Source organism: Oreochromis niloticus, linkage group LG12 (genome assembly GCF_001858045.2).
Source record: "Oreochromis niloticus isolate F11D_XX linkage group LG12, O_niloticus_UMD_NMBU, whole genome shotgun sequence".
Taxonomy (NCBI): Eukaryota; Metazoa; Chordata; class Actinopteri; order Cichliformes; family Cichlidae; genus Oreochromis; species Oreochromis niloticus.
This window is the reverse complement of record NC_031977.2, coordinates 10,701,836-10,722,801: the sequence shown is the minus strand read 5'-3', so window position 1 is coordinate 10,722,801 and position 20,966 is coordinate 10,701,836. Positions and strand designations below refer to the sequence as shown.

At 44.3% G+C, this 20,966-nt stretch overlaps 1 protein-coding gene across 8 annotated transcripts in view; it reads right to left on the bottom strand.

Moving 5' to 3' along the window:
- Positions 1-20,966, bottom strand: part of rimbp2b (RIMS binding protein 2b) — a 97,610-nt gene that overhangs the window by 8,416 nt on the left and 68,228 nt on the right. For 6 of the 8 annotated variants that reach the window (XM_025896886.1, XM_025896887.1, XM_025896888.1 and 3 more), the window contains 17 exons: positions 18,255-18,459; positions 16,260-16,408; positions 15,448-15,527; positions 14,767-14,876; positions 13,800-14,681; positions 11,286-11,437; positions 10,114-10,767; positions 9,731-9,880; positions 9,259-9,420; positions 7,063-7,839; positions 5,851-5,959; positions 5,173-5,298; positions 3,661-3,842; positions 2,148-2,316; positions 1,903-1,965; positions 1,467-1,570; positions 53-79 (listed from right to left, as the gene is read on the bottom strand). In XM_025896886.1, the coding sequence (XP_025752671.1) occupies positions 53-79; positions 1,467-1,570; positions 1,903-1,965; positions 2,148-2,316; positions 3,661-3,842; positions 5,173-5,298; positions 5,851-5,959; positions 7,063-7,839; positions 9,259-9,420; positions 9,731-9,880; positions 10,114-10,767; positions 11,286-11,437; positions 13,800-14,681; positions 14,767-14,876; positions 15,448-15,527; positions 16,260-16,408; positions 18,255-18,459 (4,101 nt within the window). The remainder of the gene's footprint in view (positions 1-52; positions 80-1,466; positions 1,571-1,902; positions 1,966-2,147; positions 2,317-3,660; positions 3,843-5,172; positions 5,299-5,850; positions 5,960-7,062; positions 7,840-9,258; positions 9,421-9,730; positions 9,881-10,113; positions 10,768-11,285; positions 11,438-13,799; positions 14,682-14,766; positions 14,877-15,447; positions 15,528-16,259; positions 16,409-18,254; positions 18,460-20,966) is intronic. The other 2 variants (XM_025896882.1, XM_025896889.1) reach the window with 2 other exon arrangements.

Below are 20,966 nucleotides of genomic sequence, written 5' to 3'. Positions count from 1 at the left end.
GAAGAAACACACACAGAGCAGACAATACCGTACCCTCCTAACCCTCACTCACCTCCTCATTCAGTCTGTTGCCTTCATACTGTGTCGGTGGCAGTGCCAATAGAAAGGTGAGAGTAAGTGAAATGGGGGGAGGGGCCGAAAAAAAAAAAAGACAGCACAAGCTAACACAGCGCTAACCGTAACTCCTCAGTTAACCTCACCTGTGCACATATTATCCATGATCCAATGTAAAGGAATAATTCCACTTTGTCTTAAAGAGTTTAACAAGAAGATTAATACAACTTCATCTGTCTGTTAAATAAGACCAGGGCGCCAGGTGAGCAGTGGTCTCCAGGGCTGAAATATGAAGCCAATCCACAAATAGGTAGTTTCACATTTTTTAACGGAAGAACAGTGGTTGAAGACCACAGGATGAGCAAAATTATGGCGACTGAACACGATGAACTTGCAAACTTGTTTCCATTTAAATGGCTGCTTCGAATACAGGCACCAGGTTTCACTTGCAGTCAGCTGACATCTTGAAAAGCAACTCAGGCGCATCAATAAGGCAATAAAATGGCAATGAGACCGAGTCAGTCTGCTGTCAATTTCCCCCTGAATAGGGTGAAGCTGGCTAATGCATCCAATCTGTTTGTAATAATACGGTAATTAACTGTGATCTGCACCCAAAGAAACTCAATTAAACTGAAATACACATAAACTAGGCAGCTGCTTTACGACTGAAAGGGGTTGTTGTTGGTGGGCGACCAGTTGGTTGCCACCAACTACTTGTGATCGGTTTCCAGCAGCAAACAAATTAAATGCAATAACTAAACATATTAAGGGTTACAGTTCTGCATGATTAAGGGCTTATCTGCATCGACTGAACGCAGCCGTCTGTCAGGGATTACCTAAGCTAACTGAAGCCGAAGAAATGGACCTTTCATGCCTTTAACGCAATTATCTGACAAATAACAGCCTGCTACACAGTGAACTGGACATCCAAGGAATCTCTTCTTCATTTTTTTAGGAACCTGTTGAAAAGTTACCTCCGAAATTTAGCACCTCGCCCTCTCATTCAAGTGTGGTTGTGAAGCTCCTAAAAGCCAAGATGGTGGTAAACCTAAACTCATGAGCATACTTAACGTTACCTAACATAACGTAATAAAGGTCGACACGGATTTGTTTTTTAAACCAGAAATATTTGGATCCCTCCCTGCAGCCTCATGTCTGTTCATTTTTAACAGACAGACATGACGGTGGAATCAATCTTCTCATGCAACTCTTCAACACAGTGAGCGTCTCTCAAACGATCAAAATATTTCTTTAAATGCTAACCTTGGAAAAAAATACTAGCATTAATAGTAGAATATAATCTCTCATTGCCTGCACGACTCAAAATATTTGGTGCTTTTTCTGCTTTTACGCCTCTGTGACAAACAATGATTGAGACAAAGGGGAAAGCTGGAGCTGCGGGGGGACGGTACCTCGACGTCAACGTTAGGGGAGCTCTCTCGGGGGTCGTAGTCATACAGAGCCACCATTCTTCGCGTGGACATCGGATGCTGACGCCCGCTTCGCCTGTTTCTTTCTAAGAAGGAGAAAAGCAGAATACAGATAGAGAGACGAGAATAATCATTGGTAAGAATGTAAAAACGGAACTGGGTGTGATGACCAATGACCATACATAATGCTCGTGTAAGACCATGTGCTTTCAGTCTAAAGTGTGTCCATGTTAGAATGACAGAAAATATAATACATGTATTCAAAATCATTATCTCTGGAAAACCCCTTGAGACATACCATCTCATTTTCAAGAGGGGTACAAAAATTTAGCCCACAGATGAATAAAGATGGTGAGGAGTGAAAAACAAGCAGTAAAGATGAAGCGGAGAGCTTAAGAGCATCTCGCTGCACACAGACCTCTTTTGGACTTTCTGGACCTGCGATTTATTGAGCGGCCATCTTTGAAACGGTCACAGTTCACTTCACAGGAAAGCAGAAAAACATAATTAAGCGGGGAGAGTAGAGGAAAGGAGAAGCGAGTCAGTAAAAGACAGTCCAGTGTATCATTAAGTTGGCTAGATAGACACAAAGGTTATCAGGGCAAAAGGAAGAAGAAAAAAAGTCAGATGGTTGTTTAGGAGGAAAAGAAAAACATGTCTCACCTAACTTCTCCACAGGAGTGTTAAGTGGGAGGAAGCCCTGTTTAAGGAGCTGGTCCATCATTTCATCGTCTTCTGTTTGGATCTCGGAGACCATGTTACAGGGGATCAGACCCACTCGGTCTCGGATCTCTGCCCTGTAGAAACCATCCGTGTCTTTGTTCCCAAACACCTAAAAGAACAAGTATCAGAGTCAAAGGGCAGACACCATGAAACTGACAGAGTACGAGCGGACAGCTTATCCGGTCTTTAAGTCTGACGTCATTTGCCGTGTCTGGGCCCAAAACTCCGCTGCCGGTCCTTAAGTGAAACGATTACTGCGGCACCACAGAGTTAAAAACTGTCTAAATTCTTTCATCTCTAATAAAATGATCAGTGTTGCTGCTCTACCACGTGTAACAATTAAGTTTAATATCCAGGCATCCATGAAAACCGAAGTTATTAAATTTAACAGTTAGAAGTTAGCAGGAAGTTAGCTCGCTAGTTTCCAACTAAATACAATATAATATGTTAAGACTGAGAGATTTCTGAAACAAATTCAAACATACAGCTCTGCTATCACTTTCGACATAAATGAAGACAGAAAACTAAACAGCAGTGACTTTTGTAAGGTTACTGAAGTTGGACTAGCTGGTATATAATGATGTCCTACGTAATCGCTAGCAAAACAGCTACGTTAGCATTACATTAGCACAGTGAAGCTGAAAGATGAACGCTAACTTTTTTCCACTCGATAAAAGTTAATGTGAGGGTTCCCGATGGTTAGCGACAAAATGCAATTGCATGGCAGGATGCTATAAACGGACCAAACTTTAGTCAGGAGAACAAATGAGATAATCCATCCACAACACGAGGTTAGTCATTAATATACTGCTGCATTGCCTGGGCTGTAGTTACATCGTAAGGTTTTAAAAACTTAGCTTTAAATTCAATAGCAGTAATAAAAACCAAGAGAGGCCGACAGTGATCACTGACTGTTTTTAGGAGATTAAATAGAACAAGATACAAAGCCTTAAAATATGTTAAAAACACATCAGCCTTATTAAACGCAGAGTAGTTTGGACCCGGAAGCAGGATTAATCACATCATCACTTAAAGCCCGGATTACTATTTGAAGGCAACAACATTTAAAGATGGGTGAATTTAATAAGAAAAAATTGGGGGGTATGAAGCTAAAGGATGACCGATATAGGATTTTTTAAAGACGCATACCAATATTTGGTGATTTTAAAATCCAATATACTGATAGATGCTGATCCTTTTTTCTTTCAGACAGCCTTCCTTGGTTGTTGTGTTGCCAAAGGGGAGTGCCCTCTGGTGGAGAAACTATGCAACTTCATCACTCAACACATGGCTGAAGGGTGTTTCTCCCATTTCTTCATTGATTTTTTAATTTTCATTCATTAGCTGTTATAAATGCTGATATTGATAGATTAGCCATTAACTAATATCGGCCAATAATACTGCCCCACCATGTCTGTATGGTATGCAAGTATTTAAAGAGACAGTCTACCACCTTGATGATCTGGCCTTCCTTGAACGGCAGCTCCTCATCAGCAGCGTCGGGGTTAGGAGACATGGACAGGGGGTCATAGTCAAAGAGAGCCACAAACACACGGGTCATCTCCTCCGGCTCGGACTCCTCGTAGTAATCCGGGGAGCGCCGTCCCCGCCCGTGCCTGCGCCCACCAAAGCCGTCTGAAACATAGAGGAGGCCTCTGCTGCTACTACCAGCCTTATACAGCCACGTTGGCTGTAGAGGCAATGAGAGCAGAAGATGTCTCTTTGTTAGAGCTGACAGGGGAGCGGGCGATGAGATGCATGTGTGAAAAAGGAGCCAGGGGTTTAATGCGATAAATACAATTTTACCTCGGTTATAATATTAACTAGGAAAACAATCAGGCCCTTTTTTTTAACGAAACGATCGTAACACACCGGGGTTCTTTGTTCACACATCTCTGCTTGCTGGCGTGTCAGTTACCAAACGTCACACAACAACACAACACAGGCAGGAAACGCGTGTCAGGCAGTTTTGGGAGGGTGCAAGGGAAGCTGAACGACTGTACACACCAGGAGGACACAAGTAACACTGCACTGTTGCTCATTGCTGTTTCACTGCCTTATCTCGCAGAGGCTGATTAGCATGCATGCTTTCACGGGTTCACACACAATGAGGAGGGCGTTCCCACAACAACACAGGTTAGGTAATGTCATGCTCTGAGGCCAGATCTGGAAACAATGCGCAGAGGAAAAGGGCAAAGGAGGCACGTTCACATGGGTGATAACACATCAAATGCCCCAGCAGCTCCTGGCAGCATAGATATCAGGGACAGTGAGGGGGAAAGGATGAACCTGATATCAGTTCCTCATGCTTCTCATGGATCACCATGTTAAATGTTACAATGGCAGATTGTAAGTCTTTATAATGGCTTGGAGATATTGCAGCAACTTCCCCGCTAAGCAACTGAAATATGCCATTTGGGAGGTGTAAAATGTGCTTCAACAGTCGGAAGTAATGAATGTGCACCTGAGTGATACCGACAAAGCAGGAATGCATTAATTCATCCAGTAGTGTGTCTGTCTTTCTCACTGTACTGTAAACAGCTCATGCAAAAACGAACAAAAGGGGCTACAGTCTCATAAAGGCAGGGAGAGGGAAAAGAGGAGGTCGAGGAAAGAATAAGGTGGGAGGGGAAGGAAAAGAGGAAGGCAGCAGGTTGGAGAGTGGGCTGGACATGGAAGGTAGATGGGAAGACAGGGTAGGTGGGTTGGGGTTTCTTGGGGTTTAAGGCATTAGGAGTACATACAGGGAAGGGATTTTCATTCTCCAGCAACAGGAAAAAGTGGCCAGTCTTGTCTTCCCCCGTCAGCTTTTTTCAGCTAAGCTAAACTAAACCAAACAAAGCGGCTGTCCAGCACAGAACAAAGACCACCGTGACATCATTGCATGTGTTCAAACAACAGCGCTTGGGCTTTTCTTGCATGGTCAAGGTGAATTGTCATCTTGGAGAGAAGCTGCACCACATACCATATTGATCCTCTGAGGACATAGATCGCCATATCCTGCGCCGAGCTACACTGCCATAGTAAACATCCTCCTTGACGGGTGAGAGGTTCCCCTCACTCCCCTCACTGTTACTGTCCATGGTGATCTCTACAGAAGACACCAATCACAACGGTCAGAGATCCCCCCTCACACACACTCTGCTCTACCCCATGGCCCATTCACTCATGCTGAGACACTAGGATGATGAGGTTACCCTGAGGTGGGGGTGGGTGGGTGGGTGGGGTTAGGGGTGCACAAAGCAACAGGTTTTCACTCTGGAGTCACTGGATGTAAAACAGCAATGCTTGCACTGTTTGCGAGGAGGTCGGATTGGCTCAGTTATGGAAACATGTTAACCCACAGTAAACACAGGGACAGTGGGGGCGTGTCTGAGGTGAACTTTCCTGCAAAACTGCATGTGAACATTTGGCAAATCCAGCTCATGAGGATGGACAGCTACAGGGTGTGCAAACACCACCACCCCCCTCAAAAAAAACAAAAAAAAACAACAACAAAAAAACACGGGGGGTCTACATGGTTGTTTAAGCTCTATGGGAGAGATGTACAGCTCGGCTCATATGGGTAAGACATGGTATAAATCACAAGCACAAACATCAGTGGCCCTGCAGGTGGAGATCCTCATGTGGTGACCTCACTAACCAATGGATGGGATAGGTCGTCGCTGAGGGGGGGTGCCGATGTGAACCGGCCTCCTCCCTGAATGGTCCAGACGATCGGCGCTTCCATGTGACGGCGAGTTCCCAATGATCTTAGGAGTGAAAAACAACAGAGAAGAAGTTAGCCCTGCAAATCCACCTACAATCTGCAGGCAAGTAAACATTTAAAATAATATTTCAAAAAGAAATCCCACAATCCTGTTAAAAAAACTAAAAACAAAAACATAAGAGCAAATGATGTGGTTTCCATTTGTCCTTAGGAAGGCAAAATAATAGGAAAAATAATAAAAATGGTAAAGAAACCGAACGAACCATCAAAAGAAAAGTAAATCAAATCAACCCCCAACACAACAACATGGACAGGGGTTCAGGAAAGGTCAGATGTTAAGCTAAAGACCATTTGTTTGTTTTGTTTTGTTCTGTGCATGTCAGCACCTTGATGAGAAAAGGAAGCAAATGATGGCACAAAGAGACAGAAATCATGGTGAAAGAACAGAGAGAGCAAGAGTGGGAAGAGAACGAGTATGAGTTTGGAAAGCTGTGGTCAAATGAGCAAAAGATACTAACGCCTTTAGCCTGTGGCTTCGGATCACATCAGCTGAAACATTTAACGACGTGGAAAGTCGTGATGAAGAAGAATTTTAAGACAGAGATGAAGGCTTAAATGAATCCCAACAGGCTAAAAGTCTTGAATTGGCCTCCTTTTTTGTATGTGAAGTGATGGAAAGCAGGAGATGGTTGGAGCTCTAGAGGGTGAGACATGGAGAGCAACGTATGAAGTCTGCAGCTGGCAGAGAGAAGAAGGCACAGGCGGGGGGAGAGCAGAGGAGCAGCATGTCCCCATGCACTGCACAGAGACTTTCCTTTACATGGAGCCTTTCCCCTCAAAGACATGAGAAGTCAAAACTTTGTTAAATGGCCTTTAGGTAATTTGAAAGCTTTACTTTATAAAATCCACCTAACACTCGAAATACAAGCAAAGTAATTCACACAAAATAAAACATCAAATGAGACCAACCATGACCATGTGATAAACTGTCAAGAATGGAGGAAAACAGAAAGTCAAACGAAAGAAAGGGGGTTCTCTTAAAAAGAAAACAAAAAAAAAATCAAAAAAACAAACACACAACATTAAGAAAACAGAATGGCTGCAGCTTGCTGATGGAAAGTACATCAGAAAGTCTGAATCACACACCAGCGCCTGGTCCCGGTTGAGCCTGGACAAAGACTGGGCCCTAGCCTCCCTGTGGGGGCTGTAATAGACCCTGTCCAGCTCGTTCAGCCTGCCCTCGCTTAGGGCCCCTTCCCTGGAGTAGTTTCGCGGCCCAGCATCCCGACCGGGCCCAAAGTGCTCCCTGTTCCTAAAATCACCCGTGTGTACCGACTTGGCCGCGGTCACTGGGACATCGGAGAACTCCTCCTCCACGCTGCACTGCCGTGTGAGAGTCCTTTTACGGCCCATGGCCAGCGCCCGCCTCTCTACGGGGCCTTCACAGTGAATGATGCGCACAGGTCCTCGCATGGGGCTCCCGTGAGCGTAGTACCCTCGATGGCCTCGCCCTAGAGAGCCTTCTTCTTCGCTGCCGCAATCTAAACCGCTGTCAGGGCTCTTGGTGTTCTGGCGGTTGGGTCGTCCCAAGCTGCGGTCGTCGGCGCTGTAGCAGTACCGACTGTCGGTGAAGCGAGGGGAAGAGCGTTGGCGTTGAAGGCGGGTGCTCTTGCTGGGGGTGAGATGGTTGCGCACGTGAGAGTCTTGGGGGTACATCCTCCGCTGAGTGTGTGGCGTTCCCGGTCGCCCCCCGTCTTCGAAGGACAGACGCTGACCCATGCTGTCCACGCTGTCCGACTCTTCCTCGGCCACCTCGGGGATGCTGTGGAGACGCTTGCTGCGGAGCGACTTCTGCTTCACCACCTCCCTCTGGAGGTCCCAGCAGTCTCTTTCCTCAGCTAAGTCCTGACGCTTGTAATATGCCTTCAGTCACGACCGAGGTTGGGGGTAGGGGGGGTTCAACGTCCCACAATTTCAGTTCAGTTCGAGTCAGTTCAAGCAAACGGTTCAGTTTATATTTTTGCGAGGGAGGGGGGGTTTGTAAAGTTTTTCGAAGGTTTTAGAACAGGCAGGAAACAACACAGTGTGTGAATAGAACAAATGGGGGGGAAAGACAAAATAAAGACAGAATTAGTTATTTGTGGCTATGTGGTAAGACATGCAGTCTCATTCCGTGAGGAGGAAATGGCATGCTCTGAACAGGAATCTGTCAGCTTTAAGATGGAGCGGTAAATCGTAAAAAGTGGACACAGAGTTCAAACATGGAAAACATTTAAACGAAAGAAAGTATTGGACGCTGTGAGTGTTACAGGTGAGGGCGGTGGGAACATTTATGAGGATGAAATGAGTAGATGAAGTTTTTAAAAAGCCAAAAAAAAGAAGAAAACAAAAGAACAATGCCGAGCTGAGTGGACGCACTCCTCCTGCGTATTCACAGTCGCTTTACAACATCTAAACATTTAAAGAGAATGAAAAATGTGCAGCAGAGATTTACACATAGATGTGATGACAGAAAGGAGATGAAGAACTGGTGTACAGACACCAGTATATACCCCTCATTAACACCCCATTGATGTACGGGTTTTACTGGACAAAATCAGCGGTATGCTAACCAAAGATCAGCCAATACAGTACAGGTAGCTCTCGCTCTTATAATAATGCTTTTCTTTCATGATATCAAGTTCTCTTCCACACATCCCCACTGACAGACCAAATGAAGACGGGATCATGTGCCAACAATAACAATAACATTCAAATTAAACATTAGGACATGACAGACATAAACAAAAGTGGATATTTCCATTTAAGTACTCACTTAAATGAGATTCCCATGTGCACTTGATATGCCATGACCCTTTGATACAGTACAGTATATTAATAGTTGCATTTCAAGTTCACAGTCTTAACATTTTGACTTTCAATACTTGTAAAACTAGTCTGGTGCAGTAAATCGAGCATCCATATGCAATGCAAACCGTAAAAGAAAACACTGTTTTTTGGTGTTTTTTAAGTTTACACCCTTCCCTTCTCACATGCAACTTGTACAGGTTATGTATACACAGCCGTTCCCATATGATCAGCCTGGGAAGAATAAAGCAGAGCTGGAGGGGCAGGGGTGGAGGAGCAGGTTAGGGTGGGGAGGCTGATTCAGCTAACGCAGCTAACAGGCACGGGAGATTAGCCAGGCAAAGCCACGACGGGCCTGGTTGTAGAGCTTGTGAAAGATAGTGGGTATCTCCAGAGGTGGCAGAGCCCTTCTTCACTATATCTTTATTTCTCCCCACCTTCCTCTGTCCTCCCTCCAGGCCACTGTAGAGTGAAGGCGTGCAGGTAAATATGTACCTTGAGAGTGTTGTGAGAGTTGATGCTGCGTCTGCGGCCTTCCTCCAGCTGCATCTCAGAGTAAAGATCCTCCTCGTCCTCCTCCAGGATGTCAGACAGGTCAGATCCTCGGCTGCTCTCTGTGTAGTACTCCTCACTGTGGCTGTAGTGGTGATGATGGTGCTGAGGAAAATGAATGAGAGAAAGCAAGCTGATTGTTTGGTAAGTAATAAAAGCTCTGAATTCAGGTCTTTTATTTTCAGCAACTGTGTGAGGCTGTCAGCCTGAAACCTGCTGAATCTGTCCCTTTAGGAGTTAAGGAAGTTCTGAATGCAAGATGTATCTTATAAAGTGTCCAGATTATAAGCCTACAGTACAGATTATAATACACACATTAAGATGGGACTCAGTTTGATTTCAGACTGATTTGATTTGATCCAGCAAACCGATTCTCCTGACAGGCTGAGCACAGCTTGTGTTTTCTGTAAAGTACCTGTCTGCCTAACTCGGAGCCTCTAAGGAATTCATCCACCGAGGCGCCTCTCCTCCTGGCGTGAGGCGAGTCGTAGCCATCCTCCTCCTCATCAGAGTTGACAGGATGCAAAGCATTACCTCGCTCACTGAAGATATTCCTTTTCTCGACCTGACAGGGGAAAAGTCAAACTTTTAGATGGAAAAAGGAGAGAAGAATAACCGAGAGGATGAGAAAGACAAACAAGTTGCTTACTATCTTAGTATATTTTCACAAATCTAATGATTCCCTCCAAAGCACTGCTTGTTTACAAAGCAGCCTAAAAGATATTACCATTAGCTTTTTGGCTGAGAGCTCTCTCATCACATGCTGTGAAACGATTTAAGAGTGAAATCCTCACACACCCGGTTACCCTCAGCAAACACTCTCTGGGCAGCTTCCCTGGCCATGGCCTTGGCGATGGTGTTGGGGATGGGGACTCCCTGAGGCTGCGGCAGGATCCTCTGAGGAGAGGGAGATCGCTGTGGCTGGAAGGGCGGTGGCTCCAGGTTGGGACCTCGCATGGGAGGCAGCGGAGATGGGGAACGTTCCCAGGGCTGGGCTGGCCGCAGGCCCACCTCATGCTCTTTGGTTTCTGGCTCTCTGGCACTTACTAATGGTTTGGATTTGGGCATGGAGTTGCGGTGAAAATGAGGCTGCGGATAGGGAGGAGGGGGGCGGATGGGCTGCGAGTGAGGCTGTGCGTGGGGCAGCGTGTGGGGCTGGGGTCGAGGCAGAGGCTGCACCTGGGGCTGAGGGTGGTTCGGGGGGTACGTCGATGGGTAAGGAGGGTGGGTTTGTGAGTGAACCGGGTGGGGCGTGGGATGGGAAGGTGCGGTGGTTCTGTGGGAAAGGCGTGGAGAGCCCAAGAGATTGTGCGGTATGATGGCCACAGGCGAGTCCTGGGACTCTCCTTGTGTTGATAACGTCCTTACAATGACTTCCCTCGCCTCCAGACCCTGAATCCTGGTTAAGTCCACAGTCACATAGTCTGCTGTGGGGTACAAGACCTCTGCTATCTGCATTCACAAAGAAACCAGAGTCTTTACCAAAGGGCAAGTCAGAATGTCCTTATACACAAACATACACGTATCAACATGCATTTGTAGCTTTTACATCTTGGTTGTCGTAAAATATCAGTTCTACGAGACAGTTACCATAATTTAAAAACTCACTACAGGCAGATTTGAAGCCTTACAGCCACAGCACCATTTTTAAACTTCACACTCACTTCACACCTCTCAGGGAACAGTCAAATACTTAATAAATAAAGCATATATCTGGCATTTAGTTCAAAATAAGATAACGTAGTTATTGGATATATACGTGTGCATAACAAAAATAGCCTGTGGAAAAAGGGACCCAGAGCAAACCTGTTTATTTCTCATGCCTCAGGGCTGCATATGAACATTAAAGACTTCCTCCAGCAGATGGCAACAGAGTGCTACTGACAAGATACAACTCAGGAAGGCAGAGGCTACCCATTTTAAGATCTGCAGTGTAAGACTCAAAAAAAAAAAGATTTGTTGTTTGTTACCTTTTGTCCCTTTGTGCACACGGCGTAGCCTATCACACTGGCTCCGTTGGAGGTTCCTGAAGGCGTCAGGGGCGGCGGCTTCCATCTCACTTGCAGGACCCCGGGTGTTTGACCACACTGGACCTGCACCTCCTGGGGAGGGAGAGGGGGGCCTGCGGAGAACAGTGCACATTTATCAGACAAGGAGAGAGGAAATAAAGACAGACTGCCTGTTCCTGCCATCCCTGCCTGTTTGATCAAAAATGAATGAGCTGACCTTTGTACTGTGGACCGCTGGCGTTCAATATCCACTTCACTGTGGGATGGAATAAGTATGTTCTCGATCTGGAGGATTTGTAGCACACGTCTTGCATTTAAACCCTATTTCACTTAGATGAATAGCTGGTATATCGTGTGATAACATCAGTCGGGGACGGCTGAATAGCAATATGTACTCGTAGGATGATTTTTCTTTCTATCTATAAACAGGTTTATGTCGGGGCACTGGTTGAAAAATCCAAGTCTGCCAACATTGGCTATATGTATAGCAATATCATGCTCTTGCTGACAATATTCTTTAGAGCATCAAAAAAACCAAGTTTGCTATTTTCTCAATCTGTCCATCCTGCATGCATACTAAACAACATGCCCATCTGTGCACCGCCGCCGTTCACCTGCAGCCACACAGCGAGCAAGAAGGAGTCACAGTCAGTCAGCAGAATCTCCGAGCCGTGACGTGCAGCTGCGCGAGCGTCCGGGAATCTACATCAGAGCAATCTTAATCACATTTCTAAGACTGACTGTTGGGAGAAAACGCAGTCTCCGAATAGCAGCAGTAGCTGTTTGGAGATTTCATTTCCTCTTGTCATTTTTAAACGGCCCCCGTCACAAACAACGCGCTCTCCTCTGAGAGCCGAAACGAGTGTTTAAATGAATATCTCAGTGGAGCCACTTTCATTAGTAGTGGACACAAACAGCAGACGCTGATTTCCAGGGAGCGAACTGCTAGCCGCTCTGTGCGACTAATATTAAAAATGCATCACTAAGCACTAATGAAGCAACTTGTTTGAAGAACACACGCTGAGTGCAGAAGCCTAATATAGCACTTCCAGATACTGCCGTCGTCACTGACAGCGGCTGTCTGCCACCACTATTCAGACAATTTTAGACGCCTCTAATTAACATATTCAATAGATGGATCGTTTAATGAACTCTCAGCATGCGGGCTCGTCAGCTGCCAACACAAAATGTCAATTCAAACTTCAGCCTCAATCTCCGTCTTTCCCCCCTTTCCCTCTCTTTTTTTACTTCTTGACGTCATAACTCTCTGTCATCTCCCATTTGGCTCCACTCCTCTCAGTGACTGCCATAATAATTGGAAGTGTCTCCTTCCATGGTAAATGGAAGGTGTCACACATTAAACATCCCTCCGAGTGCATATAAAAAGCAATAATATGAACCATATTCAATCTATAGGCAACAACGGGCTGACTAGTTTTACCTGTCCTTGGCTTTTCTCGCTTGACAGCAGGGCCGTGAGACCCAAGTTAACACTGGCAACAGTCAAGCAACAAAGAGCCTCCTGGGAGAAGAAATCCCAAAGATGCATGCTTAATATTTACACCCTTGTTTTCAGAATACTTCTTAAGCGGTTTTTCACGTTACAGCTTTATCAGAACGTCTTTTTTCTTGTTTGTTCGTGTTTCTACCCTATACGTCTTATCACAAAAGCACACTCACAGATCCTCGAGGGCAGTATAGAGGTAGCTGGGGAGAAATCAAAATGACTAAAATGTTTGTAAGTGTAATGACCTTGATGTGTGTGCCTGATTAAACACGATGACTGGTACTTCAGATGGAAAATTTTCAGGCTTTTATTTATTGTGAAATCAAAGCTTTTTATGCAGAACAAAGTCTATAAGAGCACCGTTCAGACTGGGATAAAAAGAAGGCCGTGTTAGCCTTTTATCCAAAGCATTTTGTACCTGCCTTGGTGCATTTGCAAACAACAAGACTTTGCTTCACACCGAGTGTCTGATCAACCTTATTTTCGCATGCAGCAGGCAGCTGTTTGCAGTTTGTATCGGCACCAAACAGCAGATAAGGTTAAGGACTAAGTGAGATATAGGAAGGGAAGCATGTTGCTACATATTTTTCTCAGACGTTGCTGTGTCTGTTGGATGTGTAAACATTCAACATTCACCTCAACAACTTTATACTGCCCCCAAGTGGGCAAAAGAAAAAACAGATAGACAAGCCAAGGCAACATGTATTTTAAGCACAACACAAACCTTCAGCAGTAGTAACAGTATGATGTGTCTAAAGCCACACCACCAAGGCTTTTGTGAAGCTTTACTTCAGTAAGATGGACCGATCAACCAACCAACCAAGAGACTGACATTGATATCTCTTGTCATGCTAGCATGGCATCCCAGCATTTCTAGCCACGGCCATGCAACCATGCACCATGCAGAGGAAAATTCCTCCACTGCTGTGATTCACAAAACCAATTATTTCTGCACTGGGGTGACTTACGTTTTAAGGACTGACCTGCAGGCTGAGTGCAGAACTCCACAGAGATTTCCCTCTTTTCCCTTTGATCCACTGGAAGCTGCCAAGGCACCTGATGTGGCTGCGCGACAACCTTCACCTTGTAAACTGTCATCGGCTTCAAGTTGAAAAACTTGTACTTATAGCCCCCGGCCTTGACCATGTCATACTCTGCACCGTTGAGGAAGATGGTGTGACTGTAGTTGCTGTTGCTGGGCATCCAAGACAGCTCAGCAGAGACCTGCGTGATGCTGTCCACCCGCAGGTAGTAAGGTGCCACCACCACGTCCTTACCCACGAGAAGAGTGCACCGAAGTTCGTCTGACAGGCCCCTGTCAGTGATGCTCTGCACTGAGATGCGGTAGGTGTTTGTGGCCAGATTGAGCTTTTCAATAAGAGACTTTGTCCTGCCCCCGTAGGGGACACTCATACGAACCTCCTTATCCACCAAGACATTGTAGCCACTAATGGAGCCCCAGCCCGGTGGGAACACCGGAGGATCCCAGCCAATAATCACACTTTTGGCCAGTTGCTTAATCAGGTTGATGCGGCGGGGATAAGGCACAATGTCTTCACCGACCTCGTCAATGCTGACATCCAAGGTTCCCGTGCCATTGGTGGAGGAGCCCAGGAGGTCCATGCCCAAGCTGCTGGTGCTTAGACAGTCTAATTTACTGTCAGACAGCAGGCTGCTTATGCCTGTTCCTGTGCCGACCCCAGGTCTTTGAGGCCTCAGGCTACTGTGGTTGAGGTAGCCAGGTTCTTTAGTTAATATGTCCCTGTGCTGGACAGAGGGCGCCTCCTCATCTTGGACAAAATCTACAAAATTGGATGGGACGAGTCCTCTCTGTCCATCCAGCAGCTCTCCTGAGGAGACAAAAAGGATGCAGCTGGTACTTTGGTGACGTGGTAAAGTGCAAGATGTGATAATTTTTTAAAAAAAAGGTCTGACCTTCATAAAAGCCATCCTCGTCCATTGTTCCGTAAATGTAAAGGTACTTCCCAGCCACCAGGGGGAGCTCTGCCTCAGGATGCTCATTGGGTCCATCATAAGGATTGTAACTACAGTAAATTGAAAACAAATTAATTAGCTTCCAAAGTGCACACTTTTTTGTTGCAATTGTTCTCCATCCGGGTTTGTTTTATATCAAACACCACAAACATAATATGTACGTCAAGGAAAAACGATTTGCTGATCGCTGCTTTGAAAATACAAAGTTTGTTTTCTGTTCTATTATATTTGGCTGTTTGCAAATATGAGAGGGTTGAAGAGAGTGTGGGTTGAAAGCTTTGGCCCTGTTTCACAAATCTGTGTGCTTGAGGATTCCAATTATTTTCTGTGCTGACAGGTTATTTTCTTTAGCAACCGAAACACTGAGTCACATTTAAGACCACAGCGCTGCGAGAGAAAGCAAATAACAGAATAAGAGTTGTGCGAGAGATTTTCCACCGCCTCCGTTTTAAATGATCACAATGATTTCACTTTGGTTTAGGGGTAGTGGTGTAACGTAAGCACAAAGGCCTGTAGGTTTGAAATGATAACCTCATGAGGATCAAACTTTTTTTTTTCCATTTATTTATTTTACAAATACAGCAGTGGGTGAAATGGTAATTGTGTGTTTTGTGTGCGTACCTGTAGCGAGCAACACACAGACGGACCTTCCCTGTGAACCGTGGTTTGGATCTGGTGGTGGAGCTGAGATCTTTGTCCATCTGGAGAAGGAAGCATTCACAGATTTTCACAGTTTCAACACCGAATGCTTGTTAATGTTTGCACTTTTCGCCTGTACACAGTGGCAGGGCCTGCTCAGATGTTTTAATACAGTAAAGAGGGAGAAGCTCAGAGGTTTTCAAAGACAGCGAAAAAGAAAAATTCTGCTCCTCCTTTCGCAGCTCTTTCTTGAATTTTGAACATTTTTAAAGCTCATAAACATGTATGACATTCCCTTTGGTTCAATGTTTTAGCTTGTGTCAACTAAATATATTTGATCAATCCCAAATAATCTGCATGAGTAACACAGAGAAGCCTCCTGGATTCCCGCTGTGTGGATTTTCTCGTGTTCAGCCCAAAGACATTATTTAGATTAAAATGAATCAGCATTTTCCCAAATGTGCCGTCTACGTAAGGGATCACAGAGGTATGAGTGAGGGAATGGATCTAATACTGGTGAGTTCAGCTTAAAAAAATGATAATAAAAAGCTTTTTCACAGAAACTATTAGAGCTCCACTGACCTGAGTGACAACAGAAATGCTTTTGGGTCAAATATGTGGAGCAAACGATTGAAATTATTGGGAATTCTCCCACGCTGTATCTCAACGGTGTCGTTTGGGATTTTTAGACCGTCTTTCCGCAGTTTATTAGATTCCATTTGTTTGAGATGTATCGAATCGATCTGATTTCGGACGGGTAAAAAGATAGAGTACAAATGGACGCTATAATTTACCTCAGAGAGTAAAGCCCGCGCTGGACTGCTGGCTCGACCGCGAGTGAGGAATGTTGGCTTGACAGAGAGGAGCTCAGGCTTGTCTCCACTGACTTGGAGTGGTCGAATGAACTCCGATATCAAGGATCTGCTTGTTGGGGCCTCATTGCCTGTGGAACAAAAGCAACATAGCTCCACACATCACAATATCTAAATGAACTATCTAAAAACTAATATCAAAGTGCAAACCGTCATTTTAAAAAGACTCTCCAGAATTTTCATCTTGTATTTGATTGCATGCTGTCCTTTAAAAAGGTTGCGACTTAATTCAGTTTGATTTCATGATTTTTTTGTTAAGCAGGATGATTCATGTGGCTCTATCAGAGTACTTTTTTGCTTTGGTTTTATTTGTCCATCACTTCTTTGGTGAATCTCTTTCACCTTTTTTCATCATTTACTGAATTAGCTCTGTCTGTATTTATAGTCCTGTGCTTCTTGTTGTCTGTGTGATCATCTGCGTGTACTCTGTGTTCCCCGGCTGTTCCATCCTGGCTCTTAATTTTTTTGGATCATTTCATATCATTAATCTGTGGACTGTGTGCTTTTTTCTGCCTGAACTCTGCTGTTGCTGTCTTCTTCCTTTTGGTTTGATTTGACTTATTCTTAGTTCTTCAACCTAACAGCATCCATGTGCTCTGTGATCTCTGTGTGGGTAACCTGAATTTAGTACAAACTGAATAAAAGTGGCCCAATGGATACTGATCTTTAGGGGTGACGAAGGAAAGTGGCATCCAGAATGAGATTCAGTCAGCGCTGACATCATGCATCTCCACTGCTCGGCTCACTGTTACATCACAGGCACTGTTGCACAGTGTCCCTGCCAGTGTCTGTCCTTATCCTGGGTGAGGTCAAGCCAGGTCCTGAATCAACTGCTCCTGTTTCTCAGCCTGCTCCTGAGAGTGGGGTTGCTCCTTGAGTCACTCGCTAAAGTTTTGATTGTTTCTGTGTCAGGCAACTGTTCCTGAGTCTGAGTCAGCTGACACATAACCAATTACTAAGACTGTCTCAGAGTCGGCTGCAGTTTTCCAGCCAAAGTCGGCTAAAGTCTTAATGGCCAGTACAGAGACTTGATTGATACTCAGACAGTAACTTAAACTCCTGGCTCGACTAAAGTAAAAAGATATTTTTACTCCACCTCCGACTCCTGAGTCGACCTACGTCACACCTGCCCAAAAGCCTAAACAGCCCTCTCTCTGATGACCTACAACCAGTTCCTGAGTCATTCTACTTGCTGGCTCCCAGTGGCTACAGTGGGAGGATAGATGATATCTATTAACTCCCACCCTGAGGAAAACTCGTCTGCTGATACCCAGCTGGAGTACCAACATTCAGCCTCCCGCATCATTCCCTGAACTTATTCAGTTTCCCCACCTTTCATGGTGGCATCCTCCACCAGAGAGGGATTCTGTCCTCAACACTGTCCTTTCCCACAAATAGATCCCGCCTTCACCGGGACACTCCTTCCTGTCTGCTCAGCACCTGTGCTGCCCTCCTTAGTAACACAGCCACTTTGCTATTCCACCTGTTCTTCAGCCACCACGCGTTACCTTACTTTTGTCTTTGGATCCTTTAAAATTAATTTTTAAAACAGCACATAACTATAGTTTGTAAATGTGCAAAATTACATAGCAACAACAACCTAAACTACACGTTTTGCTGTAATTAGTGATTAATTTATGCATTGATTTAAAAAGTTTAACATACTAGAGGCCATTTAAACAGTTTACAGGTGACACAGCTCTCTTTGACTTAATATTTCTAAACGTTTAGTTAATTTTACTTCTTATGAGGGAAGTCCTGATAAATGGTCACGATGGGATTTACTAGTAATAGCTCCTGTAAGACTGGAATGATACATCTTAATTAACTTTACACTTGAATACAGGTGATCTACAGTAGCAGCGTAACATTTATCTGCTGAAAGCATGAGCTTTAATGCTAACAAATGGCCTTTACCTTTCTCTGTGGGGGCAGCCAGTCCATTAAGGAGCTGTGACAGGGATTTGTTCGGAGACCCAGGAGATTCACACACAGTTAAGGGTTCAGTGCTGAGGATATCAAACTTCCCAGCCTGGAGCCGAAACTTCTCCAGCTCTTTAGACAGGAGGTTGAACTGCTCACTCTGAGTCCGACATTTCTCCTCCAGCTCGCGGACTTTGGCCTGATGGCGGGGAGGGAGGAGACGCATTGAGACAGAAGCGAGCGACAGAGGAGGAGAGAAAAAAAAAAACCAGATAAGGATGGGAAAGGGAGAGAGACGGAATGGAGACAAAGAAGAAAAATAATGATAAAGACACACAAAGAGTTCACGCGTCTAAAACAGGTGACGCTTTGTTGAACTGTCTACACGTCAACAAGAAAACAGACATTTACTGTAGGACTAATAACACTGATCAGTCATTACAAAGAAAAGAAACCTTGAAATGACTTCTTGACCACTACTGACGGTACAATAAACAAATCGCATGCACAACCATCCTACAGTTCATAATAACACTACTCCAAATAAAAACATATAAAACTTATTTCAAAGCATACCCAAACCATCTTAAAGGATGAGGACGGTGATATTATATATTTTTGTTATTGTTGTCTAAGACCTTAAAAAGACCAAAAACAGGAAGCTTTAAGAGAATTAAGGCAAACAGTGTTGAAAGCAGACTGCAGCAGAGGGTAACGTGTTTCTGAAACTGTGATGAGCATGAGTAGTGCAGTTTATTTTAAGTCTATCCCACACACTGCACACCATCCATGGAGTATGCACTGGTGCTCCACTAACTGGGTCTGTATTTATCCGAAGCTGAGAATAGTCACCATAAAACGCACTATTTACTTCAGTTTGCGTAATCTCTGCTGGAAATGCAGAATAGCCCTTTTTTAAATTTGTCACACTTACATTTTTTCAGATCATCAAACAGATTTTAATATTAAATTAAATAATAAATATGACCCCAGTAAATACAAAATGCAGTTTTTAAATAATGATTTTGATTTATCAAGGGGAAAAAAGCTATCCAAACCTACCTGGCCCTGTGTGAACAAAGTAATTTCCCCTCTTGTTAAATCATGAATAAACTTTGATTAACCAAATTTATTTGGAACGCTGATTTTAGCTTAGTTCTGATTACTGCCAGACCTGTTGAATCAAGAAATCAGTTAAATAGAGCTTGTCTGAAAAAGTGAAGTAGGCTAAAAGAGCTCAAAACGTCAATCTGAAAAAACAGCCGAGAAACAAAGTCGTTGACATCTATCGGTCTGGAAATGGTTACAAAGACAGTGAACCACAGTGAGAGCTGTTATCTCCAAATGGAGCAGATGTGGCTGGAATAGTGGTGAATTTAACAAAATGACTCCAGAAGCGCATCGATGGCGGTCACAAAAAACCCAGAAGAACATCTAAAAGACTGCAAGCCTCACAGTTAAGGTCAGAGTTCATGAGTCAACAATAAGAAAGAGAGTGGGCAAAAATGGCATCAATTAGAGAGTCCAAGGAAAAATCCACTGCTGACACAAAGGCTCGCCTCACATTTGCTGAAAGACGTTTTTATGATCGCTTTTGGGAAATATTCTGTGGACTGATGACACAAAAAACACAAAAGCTGAACTTTTTGGAAGGTTTTTTTCTTTTTTTCCTGGTGTGAAAGTAACACAGCATTTCCACAAAAAGAGGATTGCACCAGCAGTCAAACATGGTGGTGGCAGAGTGATCGTCTGTGGCTGCTTTTAGAGAAAATCCTGAAGGAGAACGTCCATTCATGACCTGAAGCTCAAGAACATTTGGATTGTGCAACAGGACAGCGGTCCAAAAAGATCAGCAAGTCCAACTCTGAATGACTCAAAAAAACAAAACAAAAAGCAAAATGAGCCGAGTTAAGGTCCAGATTCAGATTGACTTGCTTTGGCGTGACCTTAAACACGCTGATTATGCTTCAAAACCCTCCAGTGTGTCTGAATTAAAACAATTATGAGAAGAAGAGTGGGTCAAAATTCCTCCACAGTGAAAGATTCACTGCCAGTTATCACAAAAACCTTGATTGCAGTTCACAACCAGTTATTAGATTTAGGGCACAATTACTTTTTTCACACAGGGGCCACTAAGTTTGGATAACTTTTTTCCCTTAATAAATTAAATCATAATTGAATCATCATGTATTTTGTGTTTACTGGGATTATCTTTGTGCTGGACATTTCAGATGAGAGCCACACACAAGGTATGGAGGTCTGCTTGCTGTTGGTACCGGTCTTTCTGTAAGATTTCAACAATAACAAAAATTTTGCATAACATCATCCGTACACGTTGAGAGCAGGAAACATTATCGCACAGACTAACACTGACAAACTGAACATGACCGCTTGGGCAGGTTCAATAGAAAATTCCAGGTGCTGCAGCATGGTTTCCCATGTAAAATGATGCAATGCATTAGCAATCACTTCTCGGTCCGAAACCGAGCGCAGTCCGAGAGGCTGTGGAAGATACTGAAGCGACCGTGGAATTATATAGCGCCGCCCAAAATCACAGCAATGCCCGCCGCATCAGTATTTCTGTTAAAACAGCGTTTCATGCAGGCAGGTTGCTGCTGGATATAACATGCTGCTGGCAGACTGACGACAAATATATTCCTGCATTTATGAAACAGAATTAGTAAATTAGGAGACACTAGTTTGAGC